This window comes from Vidua chalybeata, chromosome 3, assembly GCF_026979565.1.
Source record: "Vidua chalybeata isolate OUT-0048 chromosome 3, bVidCha1 merged haplotype, whole genome shotgun sequence".
NCBI lineage: Eukaryota > Metazoa > Chordata > Aves > Passeriformes > Viduidae > Vidua > Vidua chalybeata.
The window spans coordinates 19,089,758-19,111,532 of record NC_071532.1 but is presented as its reverse complement, the minus strand read 5'-3'; the positions used below and the strand labels follow the sequence as shown (position 1 = coordinate 19,111,532).

The 21,775-nt window shown below is 39.0% G+C and overlaps 3 protein-coding genes across 6 annotated transcripts in view; all 3 read left to right on the top strand.

The window, feature by feature from the left end:
* Window positions 1-5,718, top strand: part of KIF6 (kinesin family member 6) — a 159,957-nt gene extending 154,239 nt beyond the window's left edge. For 2 of the 4 annotated variants that reach the window (XM_053938739.1, XM_053938737.1), the window contains exon 22: window positions 83-1,520. In XM_053938739.1, coding sequence (XP_053794714.1) covers window positions 83-99 — 17 coding nt within the window. In that variant the 3' untranslated portion in view covers window positions 100-1,520. Of the gene's footprint in view, window positions 1-82; window positions 1,521-5,462 lie in introns of those variants that run through there. The other 2 variants (XR_008430083.1, XR_008430082.1) reach the window with 2 other exon arrangements.
* Window positions 5,719-7,349: 1,631 nt separating this feature from the next.
* The window catches only part of LOC128785890 (potassium channel subfamily K member 16-like), a 24,881-nt gene continuing 10,455 nt past the window's right edge, over window positions 7,350-21,775 (top strand). Inside the window, exons 1-6 of the mRNA XM_053938741.1 lie at window positions 7,350-7,562; window positions 11,994-12,108; window positions 12,637-12,803; window positions 15,166-15,331; window positions 16,613-16,841; window positions 17,121-17,227. Of these exons, the coding sequence (XP_053794716.1) occupies window positions 7,350-7,562; window positions 11,994-12,108; window positions 12,637-12,803; window positions 15,166-15,331; window positions 16,613-16,836 (885 nt within the window). The 3' untranslated portion in view covers window positions 16,837-16,841; window positions 17,121-17,227. The remainder of the gene's footprint in view (window positions 7,563-11,993; window positions 12,109-12,636; window positions 12,804-15,165; window positions 15,332-16,612; window positions 16,842-17,120; window positions 17,228-21,775) is intronic.
* Window positions 21,465-21,775, top strand: part of KCNK17 (potassium two pore domain channel subfamily K member 17) — a 26,174-nt gene continuing 25,863 nt past the window's right edge. The window contains exon 1 of the mRNA XM_053938740.1: window positions 21,465-21,674. Coding sequence (XP_053794715.1) covers window positions 21,465-21,674 — 210 coding nt within the window. The remainder of the gene's footprint in view (window positions 21,675-21,775) is intronic.

Below are 21,775 nucleotides of genomic sequence, written 5' to 3'. Positions count from 1 at the left end.
TGTTTTGTAGTTCTGAAGTTTGTTTTAAAACTGATAATGCAACATGAAATGCAGTCTAATGTATTTATTTATCTCTTTTCAGGCTTGGGGAACAAATGAAATTCTTGTCACAGTCCACTATTTCCTTTTAGAAACAGTGAAAGACCTTTATTTTTTTCTCTTCCTCTTCTGTTTAGAAACAGGTACAAGTAAGTATTTCAGATGTACAGGTTTAATTGATATTGGCATATAAATTATCTTTGACAGCAAAATCCATTTCTCTGACAATAGATATTTGAGTGTTTACACTCAGTATCTTCACCTTGTATTAAGATTAACAAAACTGAAACAACTAATCAGGAGTTTGCCAAATATGTTTGTTTATGAGAATTCATTGTGCATTTCTAAATGTTAAAATTATCTAATGTATTAATGCTCTTATACATCTTTAATCTGAGAAAGGCTTATTACAGCTGGTAGGGTGTTTTTGCATTGATTTACATAAGGCTTTATTAATTATACCTATCGAACATCAAGAGATATCCATTCAATAGCAGTAGTTATCTGGGTTATAAAATTCCCTAAAATTTATTTTGAGATTTTTCCCCCTCAAGGAATAACAATTTTCATATCAGATCATTAGAATATTGAGATTGCATTGTAATATAAAAACCAAATGTATTTTAGAAAGTAATTCTAGAGTTCAAAATTTCCCAGCTGTTTTCGTTTTATTTAAATGGACTAAATGTTGTGCAGAATGGATTAAATGTTGTGCAAAATGCACACCCTCCCAGAATATACAGGTTTCAGAAGAAACAACTACATTAAATAGGCTTTAAACAGAACAAAGTCAATACTTCTGAAACATCAATGAGATATGAAAATTTAAATGCATTTATACCTTATATGCAATGTAATTTCATTATTGACTTGGCACTATTTTATTGCATAATATCCAGATATGAAACAATTTGTTTTGCACATCAAATTAAAATCAAAAATGCAATGCAAAGTACAGTCTATTTCTCTGAGATATACATCTACCATATTGAAGCTGTCACTTTTCATGCTAGTGATAATCTTATAGTCATGCATTTAGAATTGTATGGGTTGGTCGCATAAAAATAAAACAATATATTGGCAGGAGTCACATATTCTCAAGGATGTATATTTCTTTATATACATGCTGATACCTAATTCTTTGTCAAATTCATAATTATACAGAAGTACATGTTGAATTGCCGTGTTCAAACCTACCGAAGATATGTTTGTCAAATTAACAATTAATAGGCAATCAATTTAAAAATACTAAAGTTGTACCTTTTCTTGCATTTTAATTTTCTGTAAAAGTCAACACAGATACCATATAAATTGGTAAGCTTTAGCAGAATTTAGTATGTGAAAACTGAGATAAAAGTCAGATCTACTCTTGCTTTGAGAAGGGTTCGACGATTTGGTCAGAATTTGAAAACTCCACAGGCCTTCTCCCTTTTATATGTCTGCTTTGTTGGAGATTATATTAAAATGTCCTTCTTCCAGAATTTTTATGTCTGTCATTATTTTTCTTCTTCTCACTCTTTTATATATAAACACTGTATTAAATATGCACTGTATTATTGTTCATACATCTTTGTTGTGGAGAGCAGGGCCACATTCCTGCTTCCATTCAACACTGCTAGCTGGAGAAGAGCCAGGTTCCAAAATGTTACTGGGTCAAGCAACCACGTTTTTTTGTTTCCAGTGAAACAGCCATTGTGGTGAATTTATTGAAGGTGGCTGAAAGGTAATCACTGGTCCAACATCTCCTTCCTTTTGAGATTGAAGCATTTCCAATAGCTTTAAGTAGCTGGTTAAAAGAAGGATCTCAGTGCTTTCTTCATATGAGTTATGTGATGCTGCTATTACTTAATGATTCAGTGTTCTGTTCTCAGTTTGCCACACATCTCACTCACAGAGAGAAAAGAATTCCTTACTCTTCTGTTTCAAAATTCTCTAGCCTTTTTTTACTCTATTATAAATTTGGTGTGAAATTCAATCACTATCAACAAAGTAGTACCTGATTGGCAAAATGGTCTAAGATTAAGATTTACCAGACACTTAAGATCTTTGACAAAAGTGCATCCAGTAATAGAAAACCGTATTAATATACAAAACCATACAAATAAATAGAAAGTCTTTCTTGCATCTTTTGAAAATTTTCATAAGGTCATGTGGAAAGAAAAGATTGCTCATTTAGAAAATAATAGTCTTAAGACATAAAGCATTCTCTTTTTAAAAAAAAAACGCTCCTCTCTTCAAAAATTGTGTCTTGGGTTCACAGGAAAATTCAGGTTGGAAATTATCTCAGCATGTCTTTAATCCCACCTCTTCCTCAAAAAAGCATGAGCTACAAGATCAAACCAAGCTGCTGAGGGCTTTGTTCAATGTGGTCTTGAAAACCTCCAAGAAGGGAGACCACATAACCTTTCTAAGCAATTCATTCTAATGTTTGACTGTCATTGTGACAAAAAGTTTTTCCTTTATGTCCAGCCTGAACTTTTCTTTTTGTCATTATCTCTCTTCCTCTCACAAACCACAATGTCAAAAGCCTGGCTTCAGCTTTTGATGGCCTTCTCTTGGGTACTGAAGGGCTTCTGGATCTCTTCTCAAAGCCTCTGGGTCTTTCTGAAAGCATTTATTACTTCAAGAAATTTTTGTTGGCCACAGACAAGCAAAATTCCTTCTTTTAATAATCTCTCTTCATATAACTTCAAGATTAATTTCAAATATCCCAAGCATTTACTACATTGAAGAAACAATATTTTTTCCTTTTTTTTCCTTTTTTTTTTCTTTTTTTTTTGGTGGGGATTTCTTGAAGAAGTAGCTCTAGAGTGCTAGATTGCATACAGATATTTCTGGGATTAATTGATGCCAGGCATTGTAGATCATCTCATCTTTTATTTCAACACATTTCTAATCTTCTATATGGTTAATTTCAGAAGAAGATGCATGTCCTCTGCTGTGTTACAGCACTGTAGCTTCTGGGAGGGTCAGGATATGACCCAGATTATACAATAAAGGCCAAGGGTTACCTGTACACAGTCTGGACCTGCATTAGTGAAACCCATGAGCTAACCCATGAGCTAGTGGCTTGGGCATTTCACAACCTCCTGGCTACTGCTGCTTTCCAGAGAGCTCCAAAAAGAAAATGCATAACCTTATGTTGAGTTTCTTGTTCTTGGAAGATAGAATGCCCTAACTCAATCTCCCTCTGTCACTCCTGTGTTTTTTAAAGAAAGAAGCTTTGAAGAGGAGTAATGAGGTTCACATGTGTAACAGCATAAGCATATAATGTAATATATTCTTACCTGGTTTAATCAATCATGGGATACAAATATTTTATGTCATTAGTATAAACTGAGAGCACTTCAACATAATAAAATCTCAAGATCTTATAAATGTTGCTGCAAATATGCAGCTGGTGAATATGGATGCCAAGAAATGCCTTGTTACATACAGCATATTTGGTAGCTCTGTATAGAATGTGTTTGTCTTTTCAATGTGAATTTTTAATAACCACAACAATCAAAGCACTGGTTTTATTTTATTTCATATGAATCACTTTTTTTGTTGCTTTAATCAATGTTAAACAACCTTCGTCTAATTTTTTTTCTTAATATTTTCACTTTCTGCAATGTTTGCTTTGAAACTCCGTCTGTAAGACAAAGTAAATTGGCATGTCTGAAGAAATTCAATGGTTCTAAAATAATTTCCTTAATTCTTCTCTGCAGTGCAGAGTTTAAAAGTTATTCAAGGAGCAAAACTAATTAAAATAATTCAGTATTTCCTTGTAGAAACTGTTCTGGATGAAATGCTTAGCATGTGAAGGCATGAATCCCTGGATCTTTGCCTCCACTTTGTCACCTAGTTCTGTACAGAGACATTTCTACCAGAAAAACTAGTCCAAAAATCATTCTCCATCAGAAGCTTGATAATAACAGGATCAGTCAAGATATCTTTCAACTTATTTTATTACTTAATTTAGAAACAGCTTATTTGTGTTAATGTAAATTATACTTCTGATCACAGTGGAATTTTTTTCTGGCTTTTGAAAACCAGTGAAGAAAGTGAGCAAACCATGTCACTTATTTCTTTGGCCTATCTTTTATTTCACATCTATCCACGTTCAAGATTTGTTAGGGGCTGTAAGAACAAGAGGTAAAGCATTTCGAGAACACTGAATCCTTTGATTTGCTCCAAGCAATACATGAAAAGTGATTATTATGTATATTGTAAACCAGGATGTCATTTTGGTATCTGTCCTTTCCAGAATGGCTCAGATTTTCTATAGGAAAAGCTGGATCCTATTGGGTCAGTCACACTGAGGAAGAAAGACAAGTGAAGGAATAATCAAGGAGATCATGCCCATTCAAAATATGTTTTGTGAGAAGTCATTCCCTAGTTTTGAGACCAGATACACTCTTACATTCTACATGGGCAGGGAGGACTGGAAAAGCAGGAGCTTGGAAGAACAGTCTACTTCCATGTTCAGCTACTGTTAAAAAGTTCTTGCATTCCACATTTTTTATTCCTAAAATTTGTGAACTCAGGTTTTGTTTATTTTTTAATCAGAAAAGCATTAGAAAAGTGTCACCCTGATTTTCAAGAGTTTTCTAAAGCCTTCTGAGTTTACATTCTTGTAGAGAACTTTCCCACACAATTTTCTGTAAACAACCTATTGTTTTGCATTCTTTCATAGAGGCAGAGAAATTTGATGTACAGGTAGTTTGTCCAGTGTCGTTGGAGAGGTGGCACGTTCACCCTCCAATCCACTGGCACCTTTTGAGAACTATAAAAGATTGGAGTCAGAGAAAATAAATTAGTCTCTTCATCGTGACCAAAGCTGTGGTGCATCGTTTTTCCTTGTGTCATCTGGTGACAGAAAAGCAACAAGAGAAGTTAAGACCAGAGAGTGTGCTTTGTCATCCTGTCATGAAAAGCGATTTGCTAGTATTGTTATTTCAGCATACTGTATATGATGTCTTTTTACCTGGAAGCCAAATTTAATTTCCAGTGTGGTGAGCCATGCTGAACTTCCAGATTCAGAATTCACACAAAAACCATAAATCTTCAGTTTGCTTCCAAATGTATATATTGGGCTTTCTTTTTTTCCTGTGGCAAGGTATCATTTCTGGGCTGCTGCACAGATTCTGTCTTTGTTTGGTTCCTACATTGCAGCCTGACACTAGAGGGGGAAAGAACCAAACCAGTAGGAAATACCGGCTTATTATAGAAATAAGCACACTTTGATGATGTTAGTGACTCAGTTTGCAAAACCTTAGAAAATTGAGATCCTAAAAGTAAGTCTGAGTGGACATATTTTCTAATGCATAATTTATGCTGCCAACTTAGTCAGCTGGCATGCTTTGTTGATATGAACTGAAAGAACAGAAGGTAACAAAAAATCTGATTATGTGCTGTATTTGTTCATTTGTATCTTATAGTTCCATACCCTTAATTGTGAAGTGTACTTCAACTGAGAAAATTTGTCCCAGCACAGCTGTGCACTCTTCCATGGTTTGCATCCATTCCAGAAAACCAGTAGGCTGGCATTCTCTGGTAGTCATAGATCCTATCAACAGCAACACAACGACCACCTGGATCTCCCACCAGAGACAGCCCTGCTAGTGCAATACCCCAGGCTTGTCTACCCCATATCATTGCACTGGGAACAGAATAAAAAGCTGTACCTTTTAGTTATGGAAGTCAGACACAAGAGTGATGTTCTTGTTAGATACTGTGTAAGTAAATGTCATCCTTAGCACAGAACAAGAGAAGACCTTCTATCTGTGGTAATAAGCTGGATGTCTCAGCTGATTCAGATCAGTTTGCTTCATAATGTTGTTGCAGTGCTCAGTAATAGCGCTGCTACTACAACTTCCATCTCCCAAATGTTTCACTTTTTCATCTGAAAAGAAATACCAGACCACCAAGTTTCTGAGTCCTTACACATTGCACTTCCCTGTTCAAATCTTTCTGTTCCCCTACTCACACTGATAGAGCAGTCCCAGACAAAGACCAGGATGGTCTCCTGGGAATTATCCACAATAGTTTTCACTTTTCAGAGTGATAACTGTCCTGCTGCTGCTGGTCAGTCATCCTCCTCTGGATGATTGCTGGCCCCAGGTTATGAGAACAGTACAAATGGCAAATCCAGGGATTTTCCCAGATACAGATATGAATGAAATAATTTTTTCAGTCTTTTTTCTGTGAGCACTACCTCCTGTTTGAAGATAGGAGTAAAACCATCTAAATGCTAAGAAAATTAGGGATATCTATATCCAGAACATTTTAACTGTAAGGGAGTATGATAACAAAATTGCAGCCCTAGCCACCTGGCCATCTTTGTGTGCATGTGTGTGTGTGTGTTTGTTTTCTTTCAGAAGCAGTGTGACACAGATGACACTTGCCATAAAGCTCTTCCTACAGAAAAAATGCAAGCCCAGCTCATTTCCAGTGCATAATAATTATTAAGGCTCCCATGAGTGAAACTCTGATACCTTTTTAGCTAATGATTAACCTTAAGCCCTCCTTCCCCTTAAGTGTTTGGATTAAAAGGGCAATGCAGAGACTGAAGGCAGTAGGTATGAGTGGTTTATTCGCTAGCTCGAGGGACTAAAGGGTGGAGTCATCTGACAGGGTTCAGGAGCAGTAGGCCAGGCAGTGAGGGGACTGATCTTACTAGGACTAGAAAAGAAAGAGGTTCTTCTGTGTGACCAAGTTGAATTCAGGATGTTTATAAGCTTCACCATGCTGGTTTTACTGGTGCCAGCAATGTTTGTATGGTACAGACAGCAGCTGTTGACTTTTCCATTTATTCAGCTCCATACTTTTCTTTCTTCCAGGGAGTCTGCTGTAATTAGAGAGTTTAAAGCATTTTGTTGTACAGAAGTCTAGTGTTTAGAATAAGGCTTTACTTGTCGAGACTTTAAGAGTCTATATGTGGCTCTATATTCATATGACCTGGGGTAAGTCATATAGCCACGGTTTTGATTCAGCTTCCCTGGAAACCAATACCAACCTCAGAGGGCTTTATTCATTTTATTGATATCTTTGGATAAAAGCTAATAGAAGAAAGACCATATGATTCACAGTCTTATTAAGCTATAAATGTTCACCCTTTATTTTGGGTAGAGAACAGATGTGGAGGGATAAAATTTCTCTGATAGTCTCATTTTGTAAGCCCTGATACCCTGCTGTTTTACTGAAAAACTCTCCAGGACAGTAGCTGGTAACATGGGTGTGTGATTCCTGGCGTTTTGGGTAGGTCACATCTTGGAACAGTAACCTATGAAGTACTGAGCAGGGACTGGCAAGGGCAGATCAGCAGCATGCCCTTCCTCACCGTGCACAGCCGGCAGATCAGCTGGACTCCACTGCTGGTACTGGGGTACCTCTTTTACCTCCTCCTGGGTGCTATGGTGTTCCAGCTGCTGGAGAAGCAGGCAGAAACACATTTTCGGGACCAGTTCCAGCTGGAAAAGCTCAAGTTCCTGCAGAATTACACGTGCTTGGACAGACAAGCCCTGGAACAGTTTGTACAGGTAAGAGGAAAGGGTTCCCATTATTTTGGCTCAAGCATTATTTTCATTAGAAGAAATTATACTATCAGGGCCAAGTAGCCTAGCATGATATAAACCCATCAGCTGTCCATGATATTAAATATCTAACTTTATAAATAACTCAAGCCCATTCATATACTTCTTTATCTTGATCTATGGAACTAGTTTCTTTCCACAGTCATGAATTCCCAAAATATAAGTGCATCTAGTGATGCACTTGTGCTACACTGCAATAATTTCAACTTCATGGTTCTCATCTCCCTCATTAAATATTACTGGGAATTATGAATGGGAACAAAAAACAAGAATCAAACCTAAAGAAGTAGGTTGCCCTTCCAAGATTCTCCAGTCCAAACCTGTGCAAATTCTGCCCTTTCGTACTAAAAACAACAATGTAAACAGGCAACAACTGACAGAACCAGAGGACACAGTCTTAAGCTGCACCAAGGGAAACATAGGTTGGATATTAGTAAAAAGTTTTTTACAGAAAGGGTGATGAAGTATTGGAATAGTTTACCTGGGGAGGTGGTGGAGTCACCATTTCTGGATGTGTTTAAAAAAAAGACTGGATGTGGCACTCAGTGCCATGGTCTAGTTGAAGTGTTAGGGCATGGACTCGATCTTGGAGGTCTCTTCCAACCTTGTGATTCTCTGAAATTGTCTACTACCTTTGCAGGTGGTCCTGCACTTCAGGCCTAAAGAAAAGATAAAGTCAACCATCACAAACTCCGTTATCTATCACCTACAAGAAGAGATAAAGGGCTTTTGTTCAATATGGGTTGTCAGTTAATGACTTCAATTACATTTTAATCTTTTCCTCAAAACTGGCTGGAGATAAATTACTAGACCTTTCCTGGTATTATAGATATATTCTCGTAATAGCAGTGTGAGAACTGGACAGAAGTCCTTGAACTTTGAATCCTTGAATCCTTGAGTTTCTTTGTGCTCAAAACATACCCAGTTGCAAAGCTGGGTGCCTGAACAGTTTGAACTCTTTCTAACATGTCATTAAAACAGATAAAAACTCAAAACAATTTGTACTGCCCAAGTCAGAGGACTTCTACGAAGGTATATGATTTTGATAAAAAAAAAAGCCCAGACTTCGTATATGGATTTAAGCGAACAGTGAAGTCCAGAACAGAAATGGTGGAAAAGGTGCCTGAACCTCTACATCTACAAAGCCATTGTTCTGACTACTAATACTTGTGGAACCTTGGACATTGGCAAGAAAATGATTAGAGCTTTCAAGAACTTTCATGCCTAAAAACATGTCTATTTTTTTCACCTTCATGACTTGGTGATATTACCTATCCTTCTCTTATCTCTCCAATAGTGATTGCAGAGGTAAAAACCCTGATTCTCATTCTAAACCTAACTGTGATACTTTATGGGATTGAAAGATTAATTTAAATCTTCACTACCCTCAAAACATTAGGGGAGGTCACACGTGTCCAAATTCTTCTCTCTCTGACTCCAGTGGACTTTTCTTAGGTCCACGGCTGTGCCACTCAGAGAATTGCATTTTGCTGCTGTGTCTCTGCTGAATTAAACACAATTTCACTTGTAAGCTGTTCCAGACAAAACCGGCTGAGGGCACCAAATCATCTACAATGCACCAAGCTTCAGCGTACAAGGTATATGTAAGTGCAGGTACTCTCTCACCCATATGTTGCTTCTAAGACCTGTTAACAAATTTGTCTAACTCTTATTAATATTAGAGAACACTAGTCTTCCCATATTAAATCTCTAATGCAGGGGAGCAGTTGTGTCTCTGCATCTTTTAACTATATGGTTAAGGAAGCCTGCTCCTCATGTCACAAATTCCAGTCTGAAAATTCACAGTAGTTAGACTGCAGTGAGACACAGCCCCCAGACTCAGTCTATTCAGCTACCAAGTATAAGATGTCTTGTCTTAATACCCATTCTTTAAACTTAAATCCTGCAATGTGAGATTCAACACAGATTTTTTTTTTGCATATCTATTATCACTTATAATGAGTTACCACTTATAATTCATTAACTTTTGACTCTATTGTGCATGAAACAAATTCTTATAATTCCATGTCAATAAACTGCATTGATTCTGCATAGCTAAAACTGCCTAGCTGAGAGATGGTTCTGAGCTGCAGCTCCTAACATGAGCGGCGTGGAGCTTTGGGAAAGTGCAAATCCAAACTCTTTTATCTAATGCATCTCTGGTAGGCATACTTTGCTCAGGAAATTGTGCCAGTCTGACAGCATAACTGAGAAGCAGATGCATTGCATAAGGAGTCCGTGTTTGATCATGTCCATACTTTCTCAGTCTCAAAGGACGTGATACAAATACAGACCAAAAGGACAAAATCCTTGTCTATGACCACAGTTGGCTGCAATGTGCATTGGCAGGGGGACAGGAGCAGAAACAGCAGGCAGTTTTTATTCTTTCCACACCCTACTATAGCTTAATGTAGGTTTCATATTCTTACTGTAAATTACAGCACGTTGCTTTTACATACTGACAACTTCTCTCCCAAAGGCAGCAGCAAATGTTCACCAACAATTCACAGATGCAATAACCCTTACCTGAGCTGTAGATGAAAGGAGCCTGGAGCCATTATAACTGTCCCACAGGAACATGTTTGTTAGGCACCGGGATGCCATTTCATTCATGGGGTTCTTTCATGGGGTTGTACTTAACAGCATCAATTACACCAAGAAATCTGGCCTTGTCAGACTGTGTCTGAAAGGTTCAACATTTAAAGTTGCCTTTCTCTTCTGTGTTGGTTCTCATGGTGTGAATGTAACTCCTGTGAACTCTTGTGCATTGAAATGCATAGAACTGTCAAGTGTTCCTTACAGGAATAAATTAAATCTATGCATATTTCAAAATACTCACACCTTAGTAGCTTCTGTGTGTTTCTTCTAAGCAGTAAATGCAATAAGTGACTAGAAAATCTGACATGTTGAATTCTTCCCATTCTAAGAAAAGGCTTTTAATGGATAATGCAAAATTCTTTGTCATATTGAAAATAAGCTCTGCTGACACTTCAGTCATGAGGTCATACATGATGATGTCCAGCAGCCCTCTGATAAATTTGACCAATGCTGTAGGATTTTTTGCTGAAGGAATCAAATTAGCTACTATACATAGGATACTCAGTCCACCAGTATAGATCAGCTAATATTGCAGAACCTGTCCAAATCAGATACCTTGTAGTAGTTATGTTCACTAGAAAAGCAATCTTTCTGGGAGTAGCTAACATTTGAATCAAGCAAGAGATCTTTGGTCTCATACTCCTGGAACCAACTAAAGCTGGGGTTGCTATTGCCTCCTGTTCATGTCTTGCATCATACAAAGTCTTTTAAAGAGATGAACAAGTAATTCCTTCAGGCATTTTGCAAAATTACAAAGGCTGTGACTTAGCCTTTATTAGATGTGTGACAAACAAGGGGATTCTTAAAACCCCAACCACTGAGCAGAGGGAAACCAATCTCCCACAGAAAAATCCTTGGGGACAGCAAAGGAACACAATCTTTATTAAGGCAGTTGACAGGATATTTGATGCAGGAACAGTAATTTTTTGGCATACAGTAGTTTTTGTCTGGTAAGAGCTATCTGGAATAGCAGAGAATATTTTATTAGTTAATCTTTCAGATTAGGAGAAGTTTTCACTGAAAATTATATGGAAGTCATAGACAAAACCAGTAATCCATCCTTACAAGTACTTACTGAGCAGAGGGAAACCAATCTCCCACAGAAAAATCCTTGGGGACAGCAAAGGAACACAATCTTTATTAAGGCAGTTGACAGGATATTTGATGCAGGAACAGTAATTTTTTGGCATACAGTAGTTTTTGTCTGGTAAGAGCTATCTGGAATAGCAGAGAATATTTTATTAGTTAATCTTTCAGATTAGGAGAAGTTTTCACTGAAAATTATATGGAAGTCATAGACAAAACCAGTAATCCATCCTTACAAGTACTTACATGGAAGAAACAGAAATTAGCATGTTCCCCATGCCCCTTCCCACAGACACAACTATACAATTACACATGCCTAAATTAAAAACTCGAATGAGATTACTAGATTACAGAAGGAGAGAAGAGCAACAACTTTATTTTTTTATGGCACAACTTTATTTTTTTTCCCAGTTTGATCACTTCGGGGAATCATCCACCCCCTCCCCTTAGATTTCATCTAGCTGGGGAACCTATCATACTTTAATGACCTGTTCTCCTGTAGCAAGAGTTCAAGTTCCTGACCAGCTCTATTTCCAAGTTTTGCCATGTCAGCAGAAGGTCTTTTTAGTCCAACTCTACCCTGTTATCTACACTGTTTATCACTCTGCTTGCTCAAGATGGAAAACAGTATTTACTTATCTCTATTTCTGACATTCTTCCTCATCTTTGCTCCTCTGACCTTTTCTGCTTCAGGTCCTCATGGAAGCATGGGAAAAAGGGGTCAACCCAGAAGGAAACTCTACAAATCCCAGTAACTGGGACTTCAGCAACTCCTTCTTTTTTGCAGGAACTGTTGTTACCACTATAGGTGAGCTACTCTCTTTCCTTAAAAACTGGTGTTTCCTCCAACTGTCCTGTAAAGCCCCCAGAAATGTGTAATTAGTGGACAGACAAGACAATCAACTACTGTGGGTTATGGTTTTCTATTGGTTTCCAATTATGCCTGTTATTTTTCTCTATACAGTATTTTATATTCCCAAAAAAGCTGAGTGCCTACTTGATACATGCAAGATCATTTTGTACATGGACAGCACATCTTTAGGCTGCTTTGAAGCACTGAGTTGCACTCCCCACAAAATCAGAGACCTATAGAAAGTTACAATAGCACCTGGAAGAGTAATACTTTTCATGTTTCATTTTCAGCTAGTAGTCATGAACGCAAAAGGCTTCATCATAAGCAATGGCAATTTGCAGACAGATTTAATTGCAGAAAATAATAGATCCACAGGTTCCTGAAGCTTAATGTAGTTGAGCTTTCAAGCTTACAAACATTCCATGATGCCTGCAGCTTGCCTGTAGAGCCTTTTCATGTAGCTGTTTTCTTCTTTTTTTCCAGGTTATGGTAACCTGTCCCCCAGCACAGTGGCAGGGCAGATCTTCTGTGTGTTTTATGCCTTATTTGGAGTGCCCCTCAACCTGGCCTTCCTTAATCAGCTGGGGAAAGCTCTCAATGCTCATCTGCTTACCCTGGAAAGATGGGTGCAAAAGCCAGGACGTGCCCAGGTACAGTGTCAATTTACCATTTGATTTCACTATTTTAAAACTAGTTAAAGTTCTTTTCTCAGATATCTGCTGCTGCTAGCTTAGGTTTCCTCATGTGAACCACAGCAGTTACGTGGTCCTCTCTATCAGAAACTTGATACACTTAATCTACCTACGATAGCTTTAAAGCTATAGGCTTTTGCTTGAGGGGCCCTAGATTTGCCTTTTTAAAACCTTACTCAGCAAAACCATAGACCTGGTGACCTTGGCAGGATACATGCATGTACACACATTGCCAAATCAAGCTCTTGTTCTCCAGCCTATGCCAGCATCTGTCCAGAGTTTAGCTCTACACTGTGCAAAGGCAACTTATTTTTATTGGCCTAATGATCTGGCTGGAATTAATTTTCCTGTTTGTGCCAGCAACTGAGCACTTCCTTCCTTTCTTTTCTTAAAATGCAAATACTCCTCCTTGCTTACAGCTTATTGGTGAGTCATTGAACTAGTCCAGACATTTTTTAATAAGAAAAGCACTGATAATGGAAAGTACATGAAGGTCATTTATTACAAAGTTAGTGCATGTTTCTGAGAAAAGGTTCAGTGAATTAACCCCTTCAGTTAGGGAAAAGGGAGATTAGATATGTGAGATATGTTGAAACATTTCAGAGTTCTGGCATAAGTTTTTTCTTTTATATTTATAAAATCTCTTGGGTCACTACATTCTTTATAGACAATGGGAAAGCTATAAAGGTACTGTCAAATGCAGACTTAAATTATATAAGAAATTCTTTAGCTGCATAACCTCTGCCTGTTCCCCAAACACATGCAGCTCTACCACCAGAAGGATTTTCATGCTAGTATAGCTCCATCTTTCCTGAGATTTCTGATAGCAGCTCAGGGATATGATCTTTTTTCTTTCCCTTTTCACTCCTGAGTTGACATTTCTGACAGAACTCCTATGATCAGACAAACCTTTGGAGCTGAATCTGTTTGTTTGCTCTGAAAAGTTTATTCAAGGAAGTTGGTTTATCTCCTTATAAACAGAATTTTGTCATGCTCTGGAAAATTAATTACAATCAGTTCTTTGTTATTCATGACTTATTGTTCCCAACATTACAGGTTTATACAAGAAAGTTCTTAAAAGACAGGTTAAAAAGTAAAATTGTTCATTTCAGTATACATTTTTATACAAAGTTTATTATGTAATTAAACTCTATTACAGTACTGGAATGAAGTAAATGAGAACAACTGAATTATATATTAACTATAATCATGTCAATCAGTAATTCTCAAACTCCTCTGCAAATGAGGCAAATATTACACAGCTAGAGAGACAAGACACATAACATAGAAGTGACTTGTCAAAGTCACTCAGTCATCTCAAGCCATGTTTCTCAAGCTCAGAGCATTATTTTTTATGTGAGATAATTCAGAGAGAGAAATTAAAACATGATATCTGGACCTTCCACTTTATAAACAGTGGTTTGGCTTTTCCTCCAGTCACAATAGGCTCATTAATAGAAAATCATACTCTGGTTTGATTGCCTTTGAGGGCATTTTAAAATAATTACAATGAGTTTGCATCAGCCCATACATCATTAGTCAAAAATTCACCAGAATGTGTTCCCTGGAAACCCATGAGTTCCTGACCATCTGTCATAAAGTCCTAAAATCCCTTCAGGACCCATGCACTGACCATTCTTTGTACCTCTCTACTGCAGTCACATATATCACAGTAACTTATCTCCCTGAAGGCAGATGTTTGTCCTGAGAGGCACAGATCTGCTTTGTGCTAACACACACCTGTTCTGTTCTGAGCACTTCTAAGTTAAAAATGAAAGCAGGGAAACTGACTTCACTTAGATTTCATCCAAACATATTTTTGGCTGAGAACTTGCAAGTCACTTTATAAATCTTTGGAAACAGTCATAGTGAAAAGAACTCTAATTTGTTCTTGCCCATCTTTGCTTCATGAGTTATGTAGTACGTGGTGATCTTCCTCAAAGACAAGAGCTAGTTGACTACAAGAGCATCTCTACTTGAATTGAAATTGTAAAATGAGTATTTCATTTCAATGGCTGTCATAATAAGTCTGAAAATATGACTGGAGCATTCTTGAAAACTCATTGCAAAAAGCTTTTAAAAAATCCTCCTTCTTTTTCCTAATTTTAAGATTTTTTTTTTCATGCTTAGGTACAATATCTATGTGCAGAGTAAGCAGTGAGCTCAACCTTCAGTACATGGAAGCATTGGCTTATCCTTCTTTTTCTGTCATCACTCCCAGGTGGGGTGGGTTTGGGATTCAAGAGTAAAACAGACACAGCAATTTTGACAAGACAACTGCTCCATGCTCTTTAGGCGCCATCTTCCTCTTCTCTTTCAGGTAGTTCAAACACTGGCAGTGGCCATCTTCCTGACCACTGGGACCTTGCTCTTCCTGGTGTTCCCACCATTAGTCTTCAGTTATGTGGAAGGCTGGAGCTATGGAGAAGGCTTTTACTTCACCTTCATCACCCTGAGCACCATTGGATTTGGGGACTATGTAGTAGGTAAAAAAGAGCATGAACTGGATTGAGCTTTGTTGAAATTCATAACCCTAATATAAAACTAAATACAGGGAGTATAGATATCCATCCCACTATAGATCTGGTCAAGAGTGAGCTCAGCCAGACTGGTAACAATGAGCGAATGTATTACAGGATATGAGCATTTTTCTCTTGACAGCCAACCTGAGAGTCACCCAACTCATTTCACACGTGCCACTGAACACTCATTCAACAGTGGCTGTGTCCAGGCTGGTACAAACATTATCAGGAGTGAAAGGTGGAATACAAATAAAATTCCTTTTTCAGTATTAAGTCTTTGAACCATACTCTCCTAACAGTGATTCGTTTTAGCAAGTGCCTACCATTCCCAACAACAAATCATATCAAATATTAAATAATCAGTACTTAAAATGGGGAGAAGATTACTGACAACCACAGGATGCCGCTGAAAGAAAACAAACCCAGTGACATTACATAGTCTTTAGACCTCTAGATTGAGAACATCATGGTAGAAACATGAGGGGCTATTTTTCCACACACTTATTTAAAAAATGCATAATCTTAACAGATTATGTCTAATGTATTTATTTGTTAAAATCACTAGGGTTTCTTACTCACAAGTACTAGCTCTCATCTCCTAGAGGTCATAACTATGTCCCAAAAGGAGATAAAAAAGAATCCCATGCTGAATCTGGCACTGTGGAGTTTCATGACTGTATCAACTGCACTGATTGTTCATGCTGTGGAAATATCAAACTAGGGATTAAGATCCTCATAACCATTCAATTAAAATGCCTACATTTACCATATTATCCAAGTGATTGTGAATCCCAGGCACTGAGGTAATATCACCCTCCAAAAAGCAATCACTGATTCACTCAATTGTAGCTGTCTGAATCATCTGAAATCCCCTGTGTGCCTCTTGAGTAACATACGGTTAATATGGATTCAACATTTAATTTCCAAGATTTTTTTCCTTTGTTGTTGGCTAGGAACCATTAACTTTGAGCATCCCTAATTAATATTAGATATAGCTATTTTTATTACATAGTCTCAGCTTCAGGGATTTGATATTAACTGTGCTAAGCTAAATCTGAGGGTTGGCATGAAAAAAAATGTATCTGCTGATGAATCACACAAGCTCATTAACACAAACACTTTTGCAAAGAGTGAAGAGGGTGTATAAGTATGTACAAGTATGTTTAGCAGACATACTTATGTATAAGTATGTTTAGCAAACCAAAGCTGCCAAGATAAATACAGACATTTTCCTGGATTTTTCAGGGACGAACCCCAACAAGCACTATATCCCCGTGTACAGGAGCCTAACTGCAATATGGATTGTTTTTGGCTTGGCCTGGCTGGCTCTGGTCTTCAACGTGGGAGCTGACTTGATGGAAAGATACCTTCAGCTAAAGTGGCACAAGTCTGACTTAAGCTTGGCAGAAGGAGACACCACCAAATTGGAAGATGAACCTGAGCAGCCTAGAATCCATATCCCTAGCTGAGTAAGGTACAAAGAAAGCAGTCTTGAAACCGCATCTTCCATCTGTATCTCATACTAAGTGACCCCTGTGGATAAAGGACTAAACCACAGGTTGTTGACTGTTTCCTAAAGAGGAAATGTTTCAGATATGTGGAAATTTCCACACCCTGCATAGGCATCAGCCAGTTAAAACCCCAAGGAAGGTGAATACATGGTTACACAACTGTCCCAGGATTCATTTTACACTTCTCATTCTAAGGCAACTTCCTCTGAAGTAATCAATTATTATCCTTTCTCTTTCTCTAGTGGGATTCAGTTCTTATGGTCACTCATTTTCAAAAAAATCCAGAGTGACTGCCTCCCAGCTTCAATAAGAAGTCATTTCACCAAGAATCTCAAGTGGAAAAAGTCAGGTACAGAAATCTTTCTTCATTTCCAATCCAGAAACAAACAAAAACACAGAGGAATATCATCAGTTATGAACGCCTGCTTAATGATATCCACTCAGTTAAGATTCAGTTGATATTGTCTGAAATGAACATCTTTCATATAAAATGCTGTTGCATTTCTTTATTTTCTGGGCTAGAATGCTTCTCTTTTAATTGTGAGGAAATTATGTGTCTCTCCAGCTCTGCCTAGACTGTTACAACTCGTCTCAGAGCAAACTCCCAGCTCAAAGCAGGTCGTTATCACAGTTCATTTCACAGCTGTTTTCACTTGAAAACAGCACTTTGAACTAAATCTAAAAGCAAGGAGGCATCTTTATTTCCAGCCAGATCACAAATACCATTAGAGTCTGGAATTTGCTTAGGGCCGGTTCATGGAAGAGCTGTTATGCACTGATGCTGTATGTTTACCTCTAAATAAGGCCAATGATAGGTTCTTGCGTTAAATCTGATCCTCAGTCAGGCCCATTGTGTGACCCATCAAAATTAGGGAGATTGAATTTATCCCAATTATTGTAAGTGAAAAGAAGCAGTAGCCACCCTCAAAGGAGCTGAAAAACAGAAGTACAAAAAAGCACCTAATAAGGCACTAGTCACTGAGATGCAGATCTGTAGTCATACTTTCTATTAGACTCCAGAAACTTGATAAAACAATTATCCATTCATTTGGGTACCATGCTCAATCATTACTAACATGTTCCATGGGTGTGCTTGTAATTATATACTCACTGCTATTTATTCAGTATGTTTATATCTCATAGTAACCATCAATTAATCCCTTTGAACTCATTTGTAAGTGGAACTTTAATGTAAAAGATGAGTTAAATATGGCTGGGTACACAGACTAGCCCCAAGCTAGCGTATGTCTGACAGACTATAGGAACATCAAATGTCAGCCTTTTGGCAGCTGCTTTGATATTTCATTTTGGAGATGTGTCTATAAAACATGTAGAGACTTGTGTAGGTCACTAATTCTTTCCTTCATACTTTTTACTTCTGAGGAGGGTCACAACAGATGTTTGTTCTTACACCTGACAAGGTCCATGTTTTCTTTGCCAGTTGCTGGCTCCTGCATAGTGCAGTGTGGCTACTCAAATCTGAAATGCTGGCATATGAGAATACTGGTAATGGTTTATTCAACTAATTTTAAAATGAATGTTCAAATGCTTATCCCATCCAAGATTTCCCTCATGTTTTACCACTACCTACCTCACAGATTTTTATCTCCTCAGTTTTTACACTGATCTTTCTCGATGCCCTCAGCTATTCCCATAAATTTATGCAATGGTTTTCTCTGTAGACTTTCACTGGGAGCAGCCAACTCTCTTCTGTCTGGCTTTTTGTGTCTTTGCAAATCTCACGGGAAACCGTGTCTCAGTATTTTCTGTTCTTCAGACACAATGTTTGCACTTGCACTTTTAACATCATCACCATCACTGTACTCTGTAACTGCCTTGGGTTAACACCATGACACCTTTGGCCTCTTTATGTAAAAGACAAAACTGAAGTTCTGCTGACTTCTATATCTAACCTATTTTCTTCACCTTGCCTTTTTCCATGCCTTCTGTACTTTATCAAGCCACAGTCAGCCACAACACATACACTAGTCTAAAGGTGATCCTATCCACTGTTTTACACCATGCTGCGTGCCATTAAAAGAATGATAAAGAGGTTTATCAGCGATAGAAAGCACTTACTGACAAAGTGTTTCTTAAAATTATCCTTACTTGACATCTGACTGTAGAAAGTTTGGATTGGTTTTACTGCAGTCCAGAAAATTGCTCCTGTTTCTGATACTGATTTTGCAAAGTAGCAGCAAATGATAAGACTACCTCCTGGATTTTTTGCTACTGCTGCATTTACTAAAGCTGACAGTAGCTGCAGCAGTTCTCCAGCTGCCCAACAGAAGATTCAGAAAGCTACCTTTAAATCAAGCATATGGCCATGCTGGAAGAGAAATGAGAAGAATACTGATGCCCTCTCCTGTGCTACATAAGCGATAGAAATTTCTTGTTTATTTTGTCAATTTTTCAAGGTTCTGAAAAGCTCCTAAAGGTCATGCATATCTATAATAAAAGTTACTTTGAGATACATACTGGGAGCACTGGCTGCCAGGTTTTGAGCATGGATAGACCAAGTGCTTTCTGGTAGTGCTCCTCTAATAAAAATGTAGTCATCAAGTGTCAACTGACCATCTACGAAAAGTAACATGGAAGAACTGCACAATCACAAGAACTTGCTATGAGCCAGAGGAGCACACAAAATGGATTCTTTTGGTCTAATAACCCATTTTACCCATGGTATATTTCTGCCCGGAATGGAGAGCACACATGCTCCCCTCCAAGCATAGGAAACAGCACATTTGCAGCCTCTGAATGTGGCTCTGCAGGCTATGGCAGAAGCAATGGCCCAGGCAGTGTTCATTTGTGCTGTGGAAAAGTAGCACTTTGTCCTGAGCAGCTACCACCTGCAGTCCAGGGCAGGACAAGAAGCAAATGTCGTTCCAGGCTTACACTTACTTTTAGCCTACTCAACAAGCCCTTCTTCATCCTCAGATATACATGCTGTTCTTCCAGACAACACCAAAGTATCACTGGCAAAGACTTGAGCAAGTCTCTGTGGAAATGTAGACAAGTGACGTTTCTAAGCCATTTAAATATTATATGATTCTGTATGGATTTGTTGTGCAACTTGATCTCTTTCTTCCCAAATTCTGTCTAGTAAGCACATGCCTGATATCCTGAGTTTTCACAGCATGTCGTGTAGTTAAAAACCCCAAGTCTCACCTGTAGTTAGTTTTATATATTTTTAGCATAAACATTACATTCTATATGTTTAGTCCATAATGTTTCAACGTGGTTATATTCAGTGTGCTTTGTATAAACTGTCTGGGTTTAAATATAGCTAAAATGCCAAAATGTAGCTCAGATGAGTCTATTTCCTGATTTTAAATGTGATGAGTAGATATATACTTTTTAGTATCCTTGCATCTTTTCTTACTTATGTATATTTTTATAGAGAATTTATATATATATATATAATTCTAATTTTTTCTTTAAATATCACTGAGTAATGAATATCCTGAAAAAGCAGAATTAAGACTGAGCAATAAGCAGCATTGTTTTCTTTTTTCCTAAGACTGTGCTCCAGATTATATCTTTACAGTGGAATTGGTCTAGCCTTTGGATATTAATTTTTGCATCTTGCCAGTGAAATCATGTGTTTATGCTAGACAGTTTAAAGTACATCTCAGAAAACTATTAATTAGCACATTACCAGAACATTTCCAGGGGGGTAGTACATGTTTGGAGGCTGCCTCACTTGCAATAGTACCTACACTCCCCTGGCAAAAATAGTCACAGGGCAGAGTGAGAAGACATTACCCTCTGACAGTGCATAAAGTCATCCTGTGCAGAAACTTACTGGGTTTATTCACCTTTAGAGATATTATGTAACAAAATAGGCAAATTACAATTTTCTTATACACCCAAAACGATTTGTTTTATCTACCAGTGAGAGAACACAAAGGAACACTGGATGATGTCTTATACAAGAAAGTAATTAATCAAATAGGTCTCAGAAACTGCCTATATGAAGAAAGTAGTCCAATCTTTCACAGGAAAATCACAAATTATAAAAGGACTCTTAAAAAGCTGCTACCTTTTCACTTGTTTCTGTCAAAGGATTGTTATTGCAAACACCTGTTTGCTGCCTTTTAAATTAGCTTAGCAACTGAGTGAAAGAGGAATGCAGATTTATGCAGAGTGCTAGCGTACTGCTCTCTTTAAGTAGTGCCAGCTGGGGAGGGAAGCACTTGTTTGTCGGGAGAGGGACTGGGTAGCATCCGTCGGGGGAGCGAACGCGACTGGGAGCCGGCTCCTGCTCAGGCACGAGCGGCGCGGAGCAGGGAGCCCCGGGCAGCCTCGCGCTTTGGGACACACAGGTGGGAAGCGGAGCGGCGCAAGACAAGGACGAGAACGGTGGGATGGGCTGCCGCAAGACGAGCGACACGACCATCTTCATTGCCCAGCACGGCTCTGGGCTCCCCTCCCCGCCGCTGAGGGTGGGAAGGGGCAGGCAGGGGGAGGTGCAGGGGGCCGGGCGCCCTGCCGGGCCGGCGCTGCCCTCCTCCCGCGGGCGGCCCCGCTCCCGCCCCAGGCCGAGCCGCTGCTTCAGCGCCGGGGCGGCGGCGGCAGCGGAGCCGATGGTGGCGGCGCGGCGGCGGCGGCGGCGCTGGGGGGTGCTGATGCTGCTGGCGGCATACGTGGGCTATCTAGGGCTGGGCGCCGCCGTGCTGCAGGCGCTGGAGCGGCCGGCCGAGGTGCAGGCGGCCCAGCACCTCCTCCGGGAGCACTGGGAGCTGCTGGCCAACCACACCTGCCTGCAGGGGCCCGCCCTGCAGCGGCTCATCGAGGTGAGCCCGGGCACGGTGGCGGAGCGGAGCTCAGCACCCGCTGGGGCTGCGGGGCAGGCGCTGCCTCCGGCCCGGGGGCGAGAGCGCGGGGGGGAGCGGCA